The 22,291-nt window shown below is 33.1% G+C and overlaps 2 protein-coding genes across 2 annotated transcripts in view; one reads left to right on the top strand and one right to left on the bottom strand.

Moving 5' to 3' along the window:
• Positions 1-5,415: 5,415 nt before the first annotated feature.
• Positions 5,416-22,291, top strand: part of LOC123681014 (protein tincar) — a 78,792-nt gene continuing 61,916 nt past the window's right edge. The window contains exon 1 of the mRNA XM_045619176.1: positions 5,416-5,655. The gene's annotated coding sequence lies outside the window, so the exon portion shown is untranslated. The remainder of the gene's footprint in view (positions 5,656-22,291) is intronic.
• Positions 14,722-16,486, bottom strand: LOC123681015. Its single transcript, XM_045619177.1, has 2 exons — positions 14,934-16,486; positions 14,722-14,843 (listed from the first exon to the last, which is right to left on the bottom strand). Exons 1-2 carry the CDS (start codon positions 16,444-16,446, stop codon positions 14,788-14,790), a joined length of 1,569 nt encoding a protein of 522 aa, XP_045475133.1. The 5' UTR covers positions 16,447-16,486; the 3' UTR covers positions 14,722-14,787.

Genomic DNA, 22,291 nt, shown 5'->3' on the forward strand with positions numbered 1-22,291 from the left:
GATTTAGTTTTAGTTCAGCCGAGCGGCAAGATACCATACCGAGGTGCGAAGCGCTGAGGTACGTAAGGTACGTATACTGCAGGTGCGTGGCTGAAATGATTTTCCCCGAGATTTATATATTATTTTCCCCACAATCCATCACATCAATAATCAGGTTTTGATAACAATTATTCAGTACTTTGTATAGTATATCCGAAGTCACTTGGAGGAATCGGAATATTTCGATCATACAAGGGTTGTTCAAGTTTACAGAAATTCCTTTGGGGCCAGTGAATTTATTGCCTTACAATACTTTCAAATAAACCCCGGTATTCAGCGGATCGCGGTATTCACTTCAAAGGGACGCCAAGCGTTTTATGGACTAGTTCAAGTGACTTTGGATATACTATACTTGCATTGATTTTCATTATGATATTACAAATTATTTTCAAGCAGCTTGTGAGTTAGTTGTTGGTCATATGAATATGATGAATATATATTATATTATTATTATACTGGCAATGTAGATCTATGGACATTGGCATCTACCTGAAGGGATGATCTACCATACAGGGCAAGGTAGATCTACTGGTGTACTAGTAACAATTATACGACGGAATTTTTATGTATATGTATACTTCCTAGCTGAATCTGTGAATGTGTTTTGTTCAAGAACAATAATACTTACCTACTAATAACAACTGAAATAAAAAGGCATGAATAAAGAGACCACAGAACTGTTGTATTATCTTAATAAGATGTTATTGAATATGACCCAATGTTGTCCGTTATTAGATTCAGGTTTTGATGACAATTTAGAAATTCCGGATGGATAAAATTGAATTTTACAAAAGATTCTTCATCGATGAGTTGAACCTAATGTTTTGAGAACATTTCCCGTTCAAAATACGTGAAATACAGGCATCGGCATCGTGACGAAATTATATGAGGCCATAGATTATTTGTCTATGTATGAGGCTCTGTTCAGGCAAAGAACGCTAAAAAAAATCTTTGGCGAGGAGTTCTCCAGCCAAATTTGTGCGCCCTCTCTCTGGGGATTGCAGTATTTCATCTCGAGATCACTGGCGAAATCTTCAGTTAGGCAATCCTTCGATTTCTGCCTAATACACCTTAATTCCCACTCCATCATCGTGGAGGAGTTAGTGGAGTGACTAGAGGACGGTCGTTATTGTTATTGCCATGAAAAAATACTTAATTCAGTGTAATAAATCCAATTTTCATTTTGAATGGCACACTTTTTTTAAAAGAGTAGTAAACAAAAGAATTAATGTTTTATGTAACTTTTTTAGAATACGGTCCTGTTTTTATTTTTTTCGTGATGATATTTGTTGTTATCACCTAAGATTTTGAATGAGTTTGGGCTTTGTTCAATTTTTCTTCATTCTAAAACCTTAAGTACCTACTGAGTGTTGTAATATAACACACTGAGTAAATTACCTATCAATCAGAAACTGTGAATTCTTCCGAAACTACTAGACATTAAATTAAAAACAATGACCTAATCATCTTGGAAAATGTAAACTGTAAGTGTATTCGCTTTTCAGCAAAAATGGGTTAAAACTATAAATTTCTTGAGAACATTTAAACCTATTTATTTCAACGCATTAGTGGCGTAACTAGAGTTGACTCATGGTGGGGGTTTACCTCCACTTTGAAGGAGCAAAATCATTCAATTTTTTATAAAAAAATTTTTTTTCAACATTTTTTTATTTTCTCTAAACAATGGGGGGAGGGGGGGTTTATGTCCCCAATAACATTCCCCCCTTCGGTTCGCCTATGCAATTCATAACATAGTATAGGAAGAGGAATATAAAAATATTGGAAATGAAGTTCTTCAATTTCTACATATTTTCTAGCTCTCAACAACAGATTACTTATTGCTCTTCTAATCATATCTAGATTACCTCTTAGATCTGTGTAAGCTTCTTCTATCCTTTTCTGTAACGAGAACCGTGAAGTGTTTGAGTGGCATAAATCTTATCTTTCGAATAATTCTACAGAAAATAATCGACGTAGGTTGGATCCGGTGTTCTTGGTGGCCATGTCACAGAGCCACCATTTCATGATAAATAGGTTTAAATTTTCTCAAAGATCTAATTTTTAATTCTTATTTTTGCTGTAAAGCAAATAGACTCACATTTGACATATTCCGAGATATTCATTTTGTTTTGACTTCAAATTCTAGTTTCAAAAGAATTCACAGTTTGATCATGCATACTTTCAATCAATATTTTAAGCAGCGTGTTACAATACGCAGTAGGTTCTGAGGGTTTTAGAATGAATTAAAGCTATGAAATACAAAATCTCAGCTCATGGCATCGAATATCATCCGAAAAAATAAAAGCAGGACAGTATTTTAAAAAAGTTATATAAAACATGAATTCTATCTTTTCCTACTCTTTTAAAAGAAGTGTGTAATTCAAAGTGAAAATTGAATTCATTAAACCGAATTATGTATTTTTTCATGGCAATAATGACATTCCTTTAAAACGTGCAAAAAACATATCGGAAAAAACTCAAAACTCTGAGTTTTGATGGGTTGTATGAAGTGAACAAACCCTCAAAATGGGAACAGAATCGGAATTGCTGATTGTCAAGTTATAAATATCAGAAATTTAGGCTAATTTTCTTGAATCACTCTGTATCTCCGAAAATAACAGTCTTAGGATACACTACAAGCTACTCTTCTGAAAGGCTTGGATGACCTGCATTAATCACTAGGCTATGGCTTAGCACTCATGTTACACCCTGTATATCCTATATATGATTTTATTTCATAATAAAAAATAATAAACCTCAAACGAACCGTAAATAACTGTCATTATTATTATGTTGTGATTGAGAGAACACGTGAATAACTACCTGTTTGTGAGGAACTGGTTCAAGTCAACGAATTCCTCTTATCTGCCGATTTCAATTCAGATCGTGTGCCAAAATCTGTGGGGTCCTCGGGCGCTTTTTTAATTACCCTCTCTGGAATATAAATGAGCCTGGTGAATCTTGGAACATCTGCTCTTTCTTCGATCTCATGTTTCGGACCGGAACGAGCCAAATTTGAGAAGGCAACAGCTGGCCAGACACGTGAAATTTGAATTTCTCGAAATTATAAGAATAATACTCTCCGTCCACTAGCAGGAAAACATATTAGATATTTTTAATACATACTAGGTGTTCCTGAATTAGAGGTACAAACCAAAAAAAAAGGATTCCTCGGATAATTTCAAGAAAAAAATCCTCAAAAACAAGAACCCGTAAACGCTTTGTTCCCAAGATACATGGTGTTAAAGTATGATTTTTATTCAAGTTTTTTCTCATAGCATCCGCAAATCACAAGATATTCAACTGAAATGTGGTAAAGGTATTCTAATTCAGAGTTGACATCACCTTATAGAGGCCAAAATCTACAGGATGATATATTTTTTTATTTCAGAATGTTTTTTGGCGGTACATTGGTAGTTTGAAAATTTTTAAAAGAAACTGTAATATAATATTTAACTTTTTGGTTTCTTGTAGTTTCGTCGTACAGTTACCGATTTCGAGTAAAAAAAATCTATTCAAATCCTCAGGAAAATTCAAATTATCATAGAAATCGAATTGGTAAGCTGTGATGAATAAAATAATTCTTAGTTTTGGTGCTTATTTTCTCGAAATTTAGCACTGGTTCATGAAAATTCGATAATATGTAATCATATAATCATCACAAAAAAGTAAGATTACAAGAAACACCTTGCATATCTCGAAAACAAAGCGTTTTCGTCTTTCAGGTGCATATTTATAGGAATTTTCATTCTTAAAATTAGCCAAGGCATTTCTCATTTTCATATTTATCCGAAACAAACTCCAGAAATGAGAAAAGAACTGATGAGAAGTCAGGCGCTTTTGAGCGTTTGTCCATTCGCCCGCTTATTCCGTCCTTGGAGATCACAACAGTTTATAGATAAACAGGATGATTCAAAATTCAGCTCCAGGTAATTTTTTTTGTGGTTCCTACTGCGCTGATGGATTCCAATATTTGAAATGAATTCCTCGTTTTGTTCATATTTTTTTTGTCTCCTGTCACTTTTACGCATCTTTGTCGTTATCGACAAAAAAGTAAAATCATTTTTGTAATTCGCTACGTTTGATTAAAATTTGTAATAAAAGGTATTTGGTTGGTGAACTAAGTTTTCTCAAGCATTACCTAAAAATAAGAAATCTAACTAACCTATATTTCAAATTTCCAAATTTTTTAAATTCAATTTTTGGGTCATGTGTGATATTGATACATTCAATTTCAAAATTTGAAAATTATTTTTGATTTCCTAACATGGTTAGAAGAAGTGATCCTCCAATTTTTTGAAATATCGATCGAATGAAACAAAAAATCCGCTACATGGATTGAATTGAAATTCTCTGGGATTTTTGTGGTGATATTGAACTGTAACACACATACTCAACATTGATGGTTTTTTTGATATTTTCAATTCAGCGTTTGAGTATCCAAAAAGCCTCCACAAAGCTCCAAGCCAAGATCCAATAGCTACTTCTTGTAGAGAATTCATTCAAGATTTTAAAACATCCCTTAAATTTACTGTGCAATCATTGATTGGTGAGATATTGATGGTCAAAGACAAAAAGGTCGTTTTCAATTTAAAGTTCGATATTTCAGCGAGAAGTGCTCGCATCGAAATTTTGAAAAAAGGATATTGAAGCTGAATGAACAAGTTATCTTATCCATATAATGGTTAAGTTGGAAAAAAAATTCCAAGTCAGTATGCCAAAAATGAAGACTGAAAAAATTTCGCAGAAATTTTAGAAACTGTATTCATTAGGATTGAGCGGTACACGTTGGTTGAAAATTTTTTTCATCATGAGATCTCTAAACTATAAACTTCAAGCTTCAAAAAGTTTTTTTTTTCAAATTGAGATACGACTATTGTTATCGAAAATACAGTCATTTGAAAAACCGCTAAAAATTTAGAATTTTATTTTGATCCTTTAATTTATTCCACTAGTTTATTTGGGAACATATTTTTCACATCCAGACTTGTAAGATTTGAATTAGTTGATGAAGTCTTCTAATATTTTGATAAGGTTCACGGAGTTTCCAAATGTATATTTTGAGGTGTAATTGGTTAGCTTTGTGAATATAATTAAACTTATATAAAATTTTTTTAATCATTATCAACAGATTAAATATCAATTAGTACCTGCTGAAAATGTCCAATATTGCCAACAAATCAAATTATTCATAACACCCTGTAATTACCTAATTAAAATAACTATCTCGCCATCTACTAAATAAATTTGCATTTCCTGTACGATCCTGCTATCAACCAAATCGAGATGCTATCCACATAAGTTTAATTTTCGTAAGTTACGATGTGCCATATCCTCTTGTGGGCCTGAGGACCGCAATCTACAATCATTATCTTCAGTAGACCCTACCTAGAGCCCGGATGAGAACGCCAGGTGCTCCGCAGGCAGGCCAACCATCTTTGGCCACTGATTTCGAGTGTTTCTTCATGAAATCTGAAAAGCTTCGACATAAGGTGATCGGTTGTCGAAGTCGAAGAAGTCTGGCAGTGCAGGAAGTTAGTGGCGCGCTTGTTGGTACCATTTAAAAGTGCGCAAGTTGATATTATTTTGAAAATTTTCCTGTTTCTGATCCTGAAGGTGAGTACTTTTATTTTTTTTTAATAAATGAAATTTTATTTTTTTTTTAATTAATGAAATTTTTATTTTTTTCTTACCGAATTAAAATAGATGATGCTAATTTTTTGGGTCCCTTCGAATACAAGACCAATAATATTATCTGTTATGGATAAAGTGACTTTGTATTCCCAATATATTTTGTTGCCTTGAATCCAGAATTTTCTCTGATAAAGTGTTCAGATTCGCAAAAACATTTTGTATTTAATTTTAGAATAATCTGTTGCTCGTTATAGTAAACATTACATTAATTATTTGAATATACACATATAATTATATAAGCAATGCATTCAACCAGAACAAAAATATATTATTTTTATCATTTTTTATTATTCGTCTGAGAATTTATTGATATAAAGTGATTACAAGTTAACGTAATTAGCTATATTATCTGCAATAAATAAATATAGGAATCAGGATTCATGGTGTTATTTCAGCGGTTGTTTATAAATTCATTTTCATACCATTATCGACTCCAATTAACACTCAAATTCGATTATTATTATATACCAGCTAAAAATTTAATCAAATTTGGAGTTAGAATTCGCAAAAAGTTCATTCAACTATCGATTCATTTCTATTTGTTGATTTACTGTTTCCTCCGTTAGTTATAGATCTACTAATATGACTGAAGACGTTTATATTACCTATATCGTACACAATATTTTCTGACGATTTTTTTCAAGTTGACAATATTATGTAATTTATGAAAAAAAATAATTTTCACTGGAAAAATATCAAATGCTTTTATTCCATCTGTCGATATAACTGAAATGAACTCTTATTGTTGAAAAAACCTGTACCTACTTCTGTTATAGGGGTGGAATTTAAAAATAACCACCCGACAACTAGGCAGTTGCATTTAAATTGCTCCAAGACAAAAAGTTCTTAGTTTTGTTTCCATGTAAATGACCTAGGTCCAAAGTGAATAAATTTTGGGGTTGAAACACAAAAAAACCTAGCATATGCCCAACAAAAAACTAATTGATGCGAGGGTCCAAAAGTGTTAAATAATTGTTGTATTTCGGACAAGGTATTTCCTGTTCAGATCCTCATTATGATAACGACAACAAATATGAGGTCCTCATTTGAATAAATTTAAAATATTTGTCGGTTTGGGAAAGGAGTGAATTTTATGGCAGCAGTTAACTTTTAAAAAACTATCATGGTAAATGATGACACTGTCATTATCATTAGATCACAACTTAAGTTTGTCTTTGTCGTTTATTAGTTCTTTATTGATGCTTATAATTGTATCTTTTAGATTAATTCTGTGTAATTGATATTGAATTTTTTTTTATTGAATTTCATTCAATGAAGAAATTAAAAAACTCATGTTAACAAAAAGATATTTCTCCTAGGTTCTCCATGACCTCAATAGGGCGATATATTCAGATGTTTCTATAGGGTTCTTGAGCCTCTTTTTGTCAACTTTTTGCATTGTGTTTTCCGAAGGTGTGTCCATCTCTAATCGATAACACTCGATGGGCTTTAAATTTTAACTAACGTACGGTTAATCTGTACAATCGTGATACGCCACAAGCTTTACAAATAAGAAGGTGGTTTGCCAGTAAAATGAACAAACAAAATTCTTCTGGTTTTTACCTCCAGGCGACAGGTGTTGTATAGAATGAGCAGTGATTGGTGAACTTCCAGATCTCTCTGGGACGGCAGCTGCGAATGCAAGGTTATTTTATTGACAGGGGGGTATTAAGGCAAATTGTATCGAAATTGACAACGAGGTTTTGAATAGGTTTTATTTGATGGGCTTGGCGCGTGGATATTGTTACTATTACAACAATAGAGAACAGACATCTGAATATGTTCGGTCGATTGGATGGGTTCATCTTCATCCTAGAGGGTAGTCAATTATTTGCAGATATGTGCATTATTGAAGACTCGTCAAGGTGCCGGAAAGTAATTCTGTAGCGATTTTTTGTGTGATATTGTGTAATGGTTACTTGGACAGAAATGATTATTGTTTTTCGGATTGTTAGTTAACACATTTTTGGTTTCAAAATATTTGAGAATATTTCATGAAAAAAAAATGTAGAAAATCATTTGGAGTTAATTATTCCTTCATTTAAATGTTATTTATCTTGAAGACCGCAAAACTGTATACCTTCAAATGAGTGAGTCTTATTCATTTCATAGTATATAAATCTCAATACGAAGAAAAAATGTCAGATATAACCATAACAATCATTCTTGTTCAATTTGCAGAAGTTAAAATATTCCTGCAAATTGTAAGGTTAACATTCCATAATAAAACTCTAAGACAACTGGAATAATGTTTATCATAGTGGTATAATCAACATGAACCATCATATACAGCTACTTATCCACATTAAGAGGGAGATCGTTTATATATTATAAACAAAAAGGACCCAGAACATTACCTTGAGGCACTCCAGAACCGACCTCTACATATTTGGTAAAAAAGTTTGGATGTTTACTGCAACGCGTCACCTCTGTTTTCGACCATTTAGGTAACTTTAAATAACTTTGAGCAGCTTGTGGTTACTTCAATAATCCATAATTAATTATCAATAGAATCAAATGGTTTAGGTGAATTTTGTCCAACCGGAATTTCAGCAATTTCATTTTTCTATAGCTCTCAAAACTCTTTGTGTTGGCTCAAAAATTGCTGTGCTTGTACCTTTTTTAATAATATAATATTTAACCTTGATGTTTTTATTGTCATTGTTAATTCATCTAAACGAGGTGTTTTGATGATACAATCCATCTGAAATTCAGCATCAACATTCTAGTTATGTACTATTTTGCATATGAAAACAATTTCTACGTTGTGAGATCTGTTTTCCCTGAAATATTTGATTTTTTTGACATTTTGCTTGAATTTATTATGATTCTGACTACTCGATCAATACTTGTATTGATCTTACTTGAAATTGTTTTTTTATATATATCAACCCAGAATCTCAACTTGGTCAACTCTTTTATCACTGAAGTATCGAGTTCAAGAAATTTTGAATAGAGCTTGAAATTGTTATTATTCATTTAATTCATAATTCAGAATCATCAGGTTAACAAAATTTCCTTCGGCAAATTTTACCCATTCTCGGATTTTGCCCATTAAAGAAATTAACCGCGGCATTCCAGATCCGAGCCTACCCAGAAAACTTCAAGGTTTCTAAGTTTTTCCGTTCGAGAGATTACTGATGGACGGACATTATTGAATTTGGCCACTAATTATAATCAGCTCTGTTCGGGAACAGGCGTTCAAATCATCGTCCCCAATTGTTAACAGCTAACTTGTCTGTGACAGACATTGATTGGTGTTATTACCTGCGGAATAGCAAATAAATACCAACATGACAAAAACAATTTGCCGAATACCGTTCGGGCAGCTCCACACCTGCTGAAAGTACCAACGCAATATTCCAGCAGTGCTTTACAAAGACCACAGTCTTGCTGATCTGAAGGGAATTTTGCATGCGTATGCATGATGGCTTTTAAAGCTGGTTCTATCCGAATTAACGTGTTAGCAACACCTGGCGTACGTTTAACATGTTACCTTGTTTATTTTGCGGAAGAAGTGATCTGAAGGGTCCATTGGAAACTGGGAGAAGATTATGCTCACTCCTGAAGAGATTACTTTGGGAATGTTATACCCTAATATCTCGTGTTATCCTGCTGATCATTCAACAGGATTCAACATGTTCCTGTCAATGAGAAGAAGTTGTCTTTAATAAGCTATATTGTTATTTAACGAGAAATCTAATCCATAAAGATAAATCTTTTTAAAATGTTATAGTGGTTCTTTTTACGTTTAGCCGCATGTGTCATGAAATTTGGATAAACCTTGTGGTCAAATGTGATATATCCGAGCTGGATAAGGGACAATGAAAAGACCATACCTACTTATTAATACACATAGTGAATCTATGATTGTTTTGTAAAGTACCAACTATTAATTTTCATGTCTTGGATATACCTATATCCAACTTATTTCCTTACTTATCGAGGGCAAAGGAATATATTTTTAAATCGGGAAACTGTAAGTTTTCGACACATTCTTTTCCAAATGTTTAATATTTTCGTTTAATTATATATTTATTTTTAATAAAGATGTTACTTTTTTTAAATATTTGATTTTTGAACGCTTGTTTCCTAAACAGCGTTATATCATTTTGTTAACTGTCTGTATTTCTAGAGAAAAATACGACTTGGTGTTCCGTAAATAGGACCTCACGAAATTTTGTTTCTCTCATGATTTCAAAACTTCGTAATCGACCCAAATGAAAATTTGAATTTCATAGACGCATGAACAAGCGATCAAAATATCCTTAGGTATATCAATTCAGTGCTTTTATCGAATTTAATGTTATGTATTATTGTATTGATTTTTTCAAGAATGGAGTGTTCTGCCCTACACACTGAATCAGTCCCTCGTGTATAGAGGGCGGTATGACAACTTGAGTATTGATTCACTTTCTAGATTCATTATGAATTAGTTATCCATGTCTGAACTGGGAAAAAAAAAGATTAACAGGCCAACTGGGATATATAATCAATTACGGAATCAAAAAAAACAATTCTTGTTAAAAATTAAATTTTTCCATTGATTGAATCTTGCATTTAAGGATTTTTTCTCGTTTTATACAACGAAACTGGTATGTAATATCCAAAGAGTTATTGAGGTGATCTAATGCAAGCAATATCATTTCACAGAGGGCCAACTTTCGATTCACATAATAATCCAAATTGGAAATTAAAAATTTCCAGTTTTTTGAAATTGAATCACATTCATATTTATCGTGTACCTACCTACTGGTTTAAATTTGTATCCATTCAAAAGGCGAAATGTTGAATCTCAGAGAAAGTTTTAAATTTTTGATTCTTAAATTATTACATAGGCATCTATTTCTATTATTGTAAATGGTACGAAATTTAATTTTCAATAATAGTCTTATTTCGAATTTTCTTCGGGTTGACAAATATTTCAATCTTATGAGCGAAAAAAGGCTGAATGTATAAAAAATAGGTTTCAATGCGTGAAAAAGATCGATACAGAGTAAAATGTCCGATAGATTGCGTGTTTTGTGATTTATAACTCTCTGTGAAACCCTCAGAACTGCATTCCGCTATATTTAATTGTTTCGTGTATAGAAGTAATTTTCTTTTAATTGTAACAGTGGTATAGTGCAACTGAATTGTACGGAATTTTCTGAATCACTTCATTCTTTCGTTGGAAATATACTCAAATATTGGATATATGCAATCAATATTGATTTTTCTCTTCAAATTTTCGGCGAACAATATGTAAATGGAAACGATTGGAATTTGTAGATGATGGAGAAAGAAAGTTTATGCTTTATTAAAAAATCTATGATTTTCTTGGTTCAATGTGCATAATTTTTTGTTTGATTCTTGATGGATTTAATGAAGTTAACGATTGTGGTTGTGGAAAGTTTTGACGTGAAGAGGGAAACTCGTTTTTTATTTTCAATGAATCACAAGAGCATTTTTCTCCTCCAAATATTCTTATTAACAAAGCTTTGAAACATTAGATGAATAAATGAGATTTCGTTGTATTCAGAATAGGGATGAAAATTCTAAACTTTCAAGCTCAGAATTCATTCACATTGCTTATAATATGTGATATTTCAAAGGGGATTTTTTTGTTTTTTTGCTACAAACTTTATCTCCTCAATCCATAATTCAGATACTTTCCGTTGAAACTTCAATTAAAACAGGATTTTACTTTTTCTGCCCTTTCAGCAGATTAAAAGATTAACATAACTTTTGCTAGGACTGCACTTTTTCCATTTCGGTGCTTCCAATTTTAATGGGGCCGTAAAATTCGGCCTGGCGAAGTGAATGCACTCAATTTCATTAAATGAAAATATTTCCAGAATATCTAATAAAAAATTTTTACCCCATTCGCTATCTTTCTGAAATCGGAGTTAGGAACCAAACAAAACTTCAAATCAATTTGGTGAAAAAGCAAGATGATTATTCTGAATTTCACAACGCAACCTATGGGCAATGAGAACAGGAAAATAAGAACCAACTGATCGATAAAAATAAGACAATAAAAAACTAGATGATAGCTTCATAATTTTCAATTACGATCATAATTGAGTTCTGCTTCTGAAGAGCCAATTTTTTTCTAAAACTAATATGAGAGAAGAGAACTCAATTGATATTTGACCTACGTGGATGTTGACACACCCGAGGCTGTCTCAAACATTAAATTGAACATTATTGAATTAATACAAGAAGAAAGGAAGAGAGAGACGGTTTATGTGTTGACTTTGAAGTCTGTAGAAGAGCAACGACATCTGCGAAAACGAGAAATCAATTAATTTGGGAGCAGTGGCATCTCGTGGGGGTAGCCACAGAAACCATTCTTCTATATTTCATTATGCTGAAGAAGTCAATCACTTTATTAGAGCCAAAAAATGGGTAAAGCCCTGTCAGGAGTTTTTGAGCGCTCGTCATCCATGCGCCAACTGTACCTTTAGAGACTGTATAGATGTGGTCTTCAAGAGTGCAACTGGCGCTTGAATGAAGAAATGCTTAGAGCTCACGCCAGTGCTTTCCTTAGTTTATCGCTATTCTGTTTTAATTTTCTATGATTCGGATGATATGCGATCAACACGATATTTAAGAAAGAAATATTTTATTTTTACATCGTTAAACAGAAATGAAGGGTCAAGATACGACGAAGAAAGAAGAGAAGAGATAAAAGTTTTGTTTTTCGTTGTCATGGAATATGTCTTTGGTTCTTCATTTTGTTTCATATTGTTTACTCACCAATTAGAGGTTACGTGTAACGATTAATATGAGAATGGCATCTCTCTATAGCTTCTAACTAAAGTTTCTGTAACTATATATTCTTCTACGCCACTGGTTGAAACTGAGAATTTAAAATTTTTTTCAGTAATAAAGCACCTATTAAATACAAACATTTTTTCAAAATTAATTGAAAAATTTTGGAAATTGTGGTAGTTATGAATAAAAAAAATAATTTAAGTTTTTCACATTCTACACCCTATATCTCTACAACGAACGATATTTGAGAAAAGAGATATTAGAAAAGTCTTATTTGTTTTTCAAAGCGAATCTTCTATTTTGATTTGGCACCACAGTTTCAGGACACCCTGTATATTATGAAAATGGAATGACGCTCCTTTCCTTGAAAGAGAAGTTTTTCCGAATACTACTGTTGAAGTAATCAAGCACGGTGAGAAGAATTCATTGAAGTTTTCAAACGAATACAGACTCAAGGAAAATAAATGAAAAGAATGGATGTTGAACCTGAAAAGGGAAGAGGACAAAGACAAGAACGACCCCTTAGAGATTCCAATTTGGCAAATCGACAATTGCTTCGTATTTATTCTTATTGAGAATTAGGACAATTCCATAACGCAATATTTGTTTTATTAATCCAGAATTCCAATGAACGGAGCAACAAACAGTTCTTTTAGTTAGATGATCCTACTTTTCTAACTTAGATTATTTCAAATAAGAAATAAGGTTTTCAGAAAGTTCGAATTGGAGAATGATTAGTGTCTTAATGTCTGAATAACTTCTCATGAGATTAAAAACGAAACAAGAAGGGTTGAGTTTTTGTAGGCTTTGGTACACATGAAAGTATGAAATTTGAAGACTTATCATTTCAAAAAGTGATGAGGAGGAAATTACCAACTTTTGAAAGAGACAGAGGAGCCTTGGAAGATGTATGATAATGTGTTCTTACATTCCGAAAAAAGGTGTAATGAAAATGGAGTCAAACATTCACCAGCAGGTAAAAGCAAATATTGATGAAAAGAAATGAAACATGAACTCGACATTTCATAACCGATATGAGTTTTCCTTGCCAAGACTCTTCAAACAGATTCTCACTTTTTATTTAGGAGAGATCTGGGTTCTGGAACTAACTGGAGAAGTCGTGATTTTAGGTACAAACTGAATATTTAATGATTTTTCTACGGTGGCAACATCTTTTTGAACCATCCCGCGAGAATGATGACTTTTGCAATTGAAATATATTTGCCTGAAAGTTTGGAAAACCCACTTGATGAAATGTTCTGAATGAAATTTAAGTTGAAAGAACTTATTGTTTTAACTATCACTTCATAAAGTTATGACCTGGACTTTTGAATCACGCTGTATATACCTATAAGTATATAGTTCTATGGTGCATCAATGAAGGAGCTTTCAAAATTTCCTGACCTCAAGTCGGTGCTTTCTAGATTTAATTAAGATCGTATTGATATATCACCTTAAATCGTATTGCTTATGAACAGTTTGTTGGAATTTCGACAAAATCGCTCTCGTGCTTTTAAGATATTATTAATAAGCAGAACAATTTTCAATTAGTTTTTTTTCATAATTAATGATTATTTTTTCGACGAACGACTTATTTTTCAACACTCTTTACATAGTATGAACTTCCTTTTGAGACATCTTCCATATTTCGAACTTCGTTGATACTAGATATTAACTATTGATGCATAAATAGGTATGATACTTATTTCATGCTTCCGAAGAAACAAAGACCAAATAGATCATCGATAAAATTCGATAAAGAACATATGGGATTATCTTTCCACCTTATCCGCGATATATATACCTTCGGTTGTGCAAGAAAGAGAGGATAGGTACGTTGTTTTCCACTCTTCTGCATAATATTTGGGTCTGCCTCGAGGTTGACGTTAACCCTTCGGTATTGCTTCACCTCAGGATGGAAAGTGGATAATAAATTTTCATTAAGGATTACGGGGTAAAACCTTTGTGAAAACTGAGAACGCTTGCTTTGAAACTGTATATAGGAATAGTTGACGTGTTCTCTAGATGGGTTATTTGCGAAGGAGCTCATTATCTTCTCATCCCTTGTTCGTGTTTAACGACTGAAGCTCAAGGACCGAAAGCTGAAAGCCCCACAATTTCTAAAAGAAATAAATAGTTCAAGAACCTTGAGCCACTTATTATTAATTGTTCTCTGAAACACTGATATCGATTTTGCATGATTTAAGGATTCAATAAAAAAAAATTGAATTTATGCTTGAATTATTTTATTAACTTAAACTTAAAAAAAATACGAGTCCATCATTATTAGTCTTATTAAACCCTCTGGGCGAGTTGGTACTGGTTGTAGAGTTTTCCGTAGGAGTAAGGAACTGAAAAAAAAAAAGAAAAAGTATGAATATCGGATTTTAAATATCAAATAAGTTATCAGAAATTCGCAAACTGAAATCGAAATAGTTTACCTTGGTTGTATCCGTAGTATTGCTGTCCATACAAGAAGTTCTTCAAGTAGTTTCCTCCAAATCTGTAACCGTATTCAGGAGCATTTCCGTAGGCTCCCAACAAGTGATTGTAGGTCATTCTTGGAGTTTGTTCGAAGAAGTTCTTCTTGAATAAGAAGCTGAAGCCAAGGTTTTGGTTTTCGAGGAATTGTCTCAATACGACTTGGTCAACTACTCCATATTGAACCAAAACATTGTACAAAGCTTGTTTGTTGACCAACTGCCTCAAAAGTACTTGATCGTAAACTCCTTGGGTGTTGTATTGGTACAAGATCTGGTCCAAAATGTTTTTGTTGAAGATTCCGTATTGAATCATAACATTTCTGAACATTGGTTCGCTAATGATTTTCTCCAACATATTGTAACCGTAGATACCTTTGTTGAGGCCGTAGAAGCCTTTGTTGAGGCCGTAGAAACCTTTGTTGAGGCCGTAGAAGCCTTTGTTGAGGCCGTAAAAGCCTTTGTTGGAGTAAGTGTTGCCATAGTATTGGTTGTAGGAATTTTGTCCCAAGATATCATAGACGGAGATTCCATTTTTGACGAAGAAATATTTCAATTCCTGGGTGTTGACCAATTTTGGCAACAAGAATTGATCGTATACTCCTTGGGTCTTGTAGGCGTCGAGAATTTGGTCAAGGACTTCTCTGTCGAAGAATCCGCGTTGAACGAACCAGTTTCTGAGTTCTTGGTTGTTAATGATTTCTACCAAGTACTGATGGTCGAAGATACCTTGTTGGGTGAAAATCATGTTCCACATTTTTTCAAAAGAGTATTGACCGTAAATCTCTTGGTTGTACATTTGTTGTTGGAGTAAAACGGTTTTCAAGACTTGCCTGTCGAAAATTCTCATCACTGCGTTGTAGTAGTAGTTGACATTGTATTGTTTGTATTCTTGATCGTAAACATCTTGTCCTTGGAAGAGTTTTCCCAAAAATCTTAGTCCGTATTTGTTCTGTTGGGTCATTTTGTTCAATAGATCACCAAATTGTCCGTAAGAATAACGTCCAGAGCTCAAGTTGTCCCATTTGGTGTCTTCAACGAGAGCTTGAAGGATATACAAAACTTGACCATCGAAGTAACCGTTGAGAACAGCTTTGTGAACCTTGTTGAGGAGTTGCTGATAAGTGTACTCATCAACGTATCCCAAGTATTCTCTGAAGATTACATCGAGAATGTCATACTGATCTTGGTAGTTCTTGTTGAAAGTGTTTAAGTTGGTGTAACCCATTCCACTTTCGAAGTTGACCTGGTTGTTGTAATCAAATTTGTACATTTTGGCGAGGCCATTGGGTCCAGTTACTTCGATTTCAATTTTCTTCTGTCCATTGAGCCCGTAGTTTTTGGAAATCCAAATCTGCTTTCCTTCTTCACTCTCGATGTAAATAGTACCATCTTGCTTAATGTCAATGTAATTGCGATCAGGTTTAGCAGAAGCTAAAGCAGCGACAGCCAAAAAGAGCACTAAGAACTTCATCTTGAAAGCAGTCGAAGAACTGAACTGATTTTCTGAATATTTTCTCGCCGTTTTATACTAAAAACTGCATCTATTTGTTGACAATAAAAAACGATAACGGGTGGTCATTTCGATAATTACATCCTGAAATTCAATTGGTAACAAATATGCTGCACAGCAACAAGTAAGGAAAAATTTTGCTGATATTGCTAAATTAAATTGTTTTTAAGATTTCGTAAGGTCAATCACACCATTATCAGTTTTTTATCTTAATTTGGAGAGAATAGATTCTTCTTAATTAGATACTTAGTTTTCCAATGAAGTCAATTGGATACCAATTGATAAACAAATTGATTGAAATTGTATAGAAACCCTTAGATGCGAAAACTCTAACGTAGGTTTTTTCTTTCGAAACTGTAGTTATTATGATCTAAATTCCATCCTGGAAAAGATCAAAGGTTCAAGAGTTATTGGATGTTAAATTGAAAATTAATTCTATTCCAACTCTCTGAAGTATAAAATCTACAATTAGTTTCGTGAAGATATAGGTTTTATTATGTTGAAAAATATTGAAGTTTTCACCGTTATTCATAATTTTCTCTTATATTGAAACGAATATTTCAACAACAATTCCGAATCTCATGAAAAAAATTAAATTTGACGTATTCTTTAAAATTCAAGGGTTCTGTATCGAAAGTTTTCAACCCCGTAATGCAAATAATTTTGTCATCGAATTCATGTGAAAAGCTTTTATAACTAGTGGATAGAGAGTGTGATAATATCAGAAGGGCTGAAAAATGTTTTTTAACGATGATGAAATAGCTTCTTTCAAATCAACGATCAACGATTTTGTAGTAAAAGTAATGTATTCAAGTGTTAACGAACGTTTTGACAACGATGTTGTCATATTCAGAAACTTACCTCTGAACTCTAAAATCTTCAACGATAATAAATATTTGTACTGAGGAATAGAAAAAGAGAAATACTATCTATTGAAGTCTTCGAGTTTCCAATAAAGTTTCAACATCTGTTGATCTTCTAGAGTATAACTTTACTCCCTCATCTAAAACTTCATCTTAATCCTTTATTCGTATTGTAGACCACAACTTCAATTTATTCTCGTGGTGTTAAGCTCTATATTTGCATATTCCACTTCCACAAGGAATATTAACGTCGTCTGATATACAGGGGATGTGAAAATTGTATGGTGGCTGTGGCTACAGAAAAAATATAAATACTGATAGACAATATTCTTACCATCTATCAGGATTGGAATCGAAATATGTCAACAATGGATGCTTTATTGATTTTCCTGGTGATTGTCCCTTTGAGGAAGTTTCTTAAGACAAACCGCACCCCATATGTCACACACCAGTGTCAAGGTCCGGGCAAATGCAACATGCTGATTCCCCTCCTTTGAAAACCATTCATTTCTCCCATTAGGGAGAATCTCCACGCGTTGAAGAAAACCATACGAGTGTAATGGATGAAATTAATATCCTTTAAATGTGCACAGAATAACCAATTAGAGTGCATAGAGCAATTAAGGGCTGTTGAGGTCTGTGCGGTTCTGCTGAAGCAACCCTTACACGTTTATAGTGACAACACGAGCCATTTTCCACTTTTTCGATCTTACATCTATTCAGATCTACGATGGTGTGGAATAATAAGCACTTTAGGGTTTTTACGCTTCATTGGGTGAAGAGGGTATGTTTGTAGGGTGCATTTTTTCGAAGTGGGAATTGAATTCGGGAATGATTACAGAGGTAATTCGAGTGGTTGAAAAACAGTCTATCAAATTAGTAATTCATGGCTTGGAATTTCATTGAACGAGAATAGTTAGGAACGTTTCAATGATTGTAATTGTAAACACTTCATTGAACGCAATATTTTTTGTTTGTATAGATATTTATAATACAACTATTGATTTATACATACATACACAGAGTGTTCCTAAATTAGAAGTTCAATTGATTCTGCTAGAGACCTAGAGTGTTTGTGGCTCAAAAGTGGATATTATGTTTAATTTTTAACTCGAATTCACGTTATTCATGCCTTTTTTTGAAGATATAAACTTTTTACTCTTCTTGTTCAAAAAATGCTATTATTCCATTATTATTTCTTGTTTAGTTATAAAATCAGGGCTAATTTTTCTTTACTTTTTTCTGTATGACTTGTCTTATACATCTTGGCATGTCTTATGGGATCAATAAAGGATATTATTATTATTATTGAACAAAAATGACAGATTCCTCGGCAGGTTATTTTAAGAAAAAAAGTCCTATATAAACATAGGCCCGTAAATGCTTTGGTTTCGAGACTCAGGGTGTTGAAGTTAAATTTTTAAAGTTTTTTCCTAGCATCCGTAAAACACAAGATATTTCAGAAATTTTGATAGTTTACATCCCGTGATATACCAATTTCGATTGCAAATCTACAGGTTTATATATTTTTAGGAACAGTGCTCACTTCTTTCCTCCAGAATTTTTTTTGGAGGTCTTCTGATAGGTTAAATAAATGTAAAAAGAAACTGTACTAGAGCACAGTTTCAAAACTACAAGAAACCAAAAAGTTTAGGCTAAGAATACTAAACTTATTGGTTTCTTGTAGTTTTGTTGTATCTTCTACCGAATTCGAGAAAAAATTTCAAACAATTCTTTCGAAATCCTTGGGAAAATTCAAATTATCATAAAAATCCAATCAGTAAACTGTGAGAAATAAATCATTAATTTTAATGCTTATTTTCTCGATATGCAGCAATGATTCGTAAAGATTCGATAAACTCATATAATTATCACAAAAAAATAGGACTACAAAAAACATCCTGTATCTCTGTATTGGGCCCATGTTTATAGGACATTTTATTCTTAACATTATCCAAGGTATCTCTCATGTTCGTTTGTATTTCCAATATAGTAACACATTATAGATTAACATGGATTGCATTGACTGAAAATTCCTGGGCTCGAATATATCGGTCATGAATAAGTTTTTTCGCTGAAATTAGTTACATCATCTCAATCTGGAATGAAAGATAGGAATTATTCAATTTGAAATGGTCATATTGCCAATGTTTTGTATTATTTTTTAACATTTCTTTTGTAATTTGTGTTCAATAGGTTATACCACTTAATCATGAAAGATAAATTCTTCAAAAGCTTTTAGAAATTGTTGAATTGATTTACCAAAACCAGTGCTTACTGCGTATTTTGATATAATGAGAGAAATTTAAGAAGACATTATAACCATTGTCAGTTATTTAATTCCTATTGGGAAACTCTATAGGTACAACAAGAAAAAATTCGAGCGCCTTTTTTTTGTACCAGCGATAAATGTATATAACAAGTTATATATAATACATATACCGCACAGATGATGGAAATAGCCCAATAAACTATCTAACAAATAGTCCATCATCAATATCTAGACAACAATTAAGTTATATACAATCTATGAAACTTTGCAAGTGCCAAAGTAATAGGCTCGTTCATATTTTCACTCTTGGATTGCATACAACTGAATATTGGTATATGGGAGGTAGGATTCATTATGATTTTATTGTTGTCGGTTAGTTAATCCAGATGAGTTCTTCCGATAATCCCGAAATGCGGCATGAATAGTCGAGTGATTATTTTACATATACAAATTGAATATATCTGTCGAAACTGTGGTTGCAGAAATATTGGCTTTTTTTTCGAGAATCTGTTTGAATTTTTTATGTTTTTGTCATGCAACCAACATGAAATTTCGCATGAAAAAAATTAGAAAAATCATTTTCTCTCCCTTTATAACCAGAAGTACTCATGTCACAAAAATATTTCAGCTAATTATAGTATGAATATAGAAAAATATCATGATAACTTTAATATGCATTCGAACTAGGGACAGCCAATTCCATAAGTCAACGACTTCAAATCCAATCTCCGAAAAGGATGTTGATTTTAAATTCGTCCTGGCTGGTCCATTCAATGCGTACGCGGACAGTCCCCAAATTAAATAAAGGGGGGCAAATAAATGAGTGGAACGGCCAGTACGCTGCAAGAAGGGACAAGGAAGCGATGTACGCTTCCATTTTACACCTAGCGTAGAGTATTGCTTATAGTAAAATCGATTTTATCCTGCTACGTTTCTCGGCAGGAGCATTGGCGTAGTCGCGGTCTTTGTGTGTGCGAGATAAAGGGAGTTTAGGGGGTGAAAATCGCGTTATTGAGATTTTGTTGACATGCGGACAAAAACAAACATATCGCGTGGAAAGATTTTCGGGAATGGTTGTCATTTGCTCGGGGACAATATTGGATTATCTGTTACTGCTAGATAGCAGGTTGATTTATCGGTTTTGAGTTCGTAGATTCATTGCCGATGTAGTTGAAATATGCACCAATCAGTCGTTGAATATATTTCAGTTTTTATCAGTGTAGGAACTTTTTACATTTTTCTTAGAAAAGTTCTGAAGAAACTGAATTGAAAAAATGGAAAGAGCACTTTGCACATGAAGTTTTGAATTTTGGCATTTCTTCCATCTTCCTGCAAATAACGGAATAACGAAGCAAACAAAATCTATTTCGTCGTTTAGGAAGTTTACAGATCAGAATTACTTGGTTGGTCATTTTTCTTGTGTGAAAGCTACATAGCTGAATGAACTTCGTACACCGAAATTTGACGGATTCTGAGATACCAAAATTTGGCCAAAAACTTACCTCGAGAAGTTTCTTTTTACTGTTTCGTCATTAATTTCGAATGAATGAGCATTTTCTCAATTATGTGGAGAGTTTTTCAATAAGAGCTTTCATTTTGAATATCCCATTATCCGGGCAGCTGTCACTTTTAAAACTGCTTCACCAATGCACTGAAATTGTTAAAACCCACCACAAATATTGTGAAAATTATGAAGTCACTTCGCAAAACTGAAGCAGTTTCTGTTGTCGTGAAGCACTTTCTCCATTAGCAATAGTGAAAACGAAAACCTAGGTTTGTCGATTCCTCGTTGATCTTGGGATTTTGGCATTCCACAAATTTTTTATGGCAGAAATTGGAACATATTTATTTTCAACAAGACGGTGCCACGTGCCACCCAATCGCAATTTTCTTGGCCGTGTTATTTTTTGAAGAGGTGATCACAATTGGCCACCGAGATCTTGTGATTTAACACCTTTAAATTTTTTTCGTTGGAGCCAAGTGAAATATAAGGTTTAAGCAAATGTTCTACAATCGATTTTAGACCTTTAAGATGGAGTTCGTGAATTTATCGAGGACATACAGACTGAAAGGTGCAACCGTGAACAAACAAGCAAAAAAATTTTTCAGATTTCCGCTATCCCTGGAAAATGACTTCCAGTGTGTACTTTTTCATTTACTCAAATTTATTAGGAACCTGAATAACCTTGCATATAGTCACCATACTCAGCTTATAACAAAATAAAAAGATAATAATACACACATCAATATACTGAGCTGATCAGTAAAGGTTTCTATTCATCTCTTTCTTTCAAGACGCATCCAAAGGGTATTCATTAAAACCATTAGACAGGTGACAATCTAATATTGCTTCAATTTGTTCTGGTTTAATATAAGAATTGATGTGGTTGATTCCTTTAGTTGAGAGTAATATTTTCAAACGTTTATGACAGAGTGGTTGAATGTACATAATTTTCATTTCAAACACTGAAATAGCAGATATTTCTGCATTTCTGAGTTGCTGGTTAATAAGTTACCTAGGTACTCGAAGACCTCCATTTTCTTCTCATTTTTTGTATTAAACAACTTTTTCAATTTGGTGGATTCGAACTTAAGTCTTCCGTGTCCAAGTTCAAATGCTTAACACTTTCAACCAAGAATTTTCGGAGCTAAAGAATTATTAAGATGATCA

This window comes from Harmonia axyridis, chromosome 5 (assembly GCF_914767665.1).
Source record: "Harmonia axyridis chromosome 5, icHarAxyr1.1, whole genome shotgun sequence".
Classification (NCBI taxonomy): Eukaryota; Metazoa; Arthropoda; class Insecta; order Coleoptera; family Coccinellidae; genus Harmonia; species Harmonia axyridis.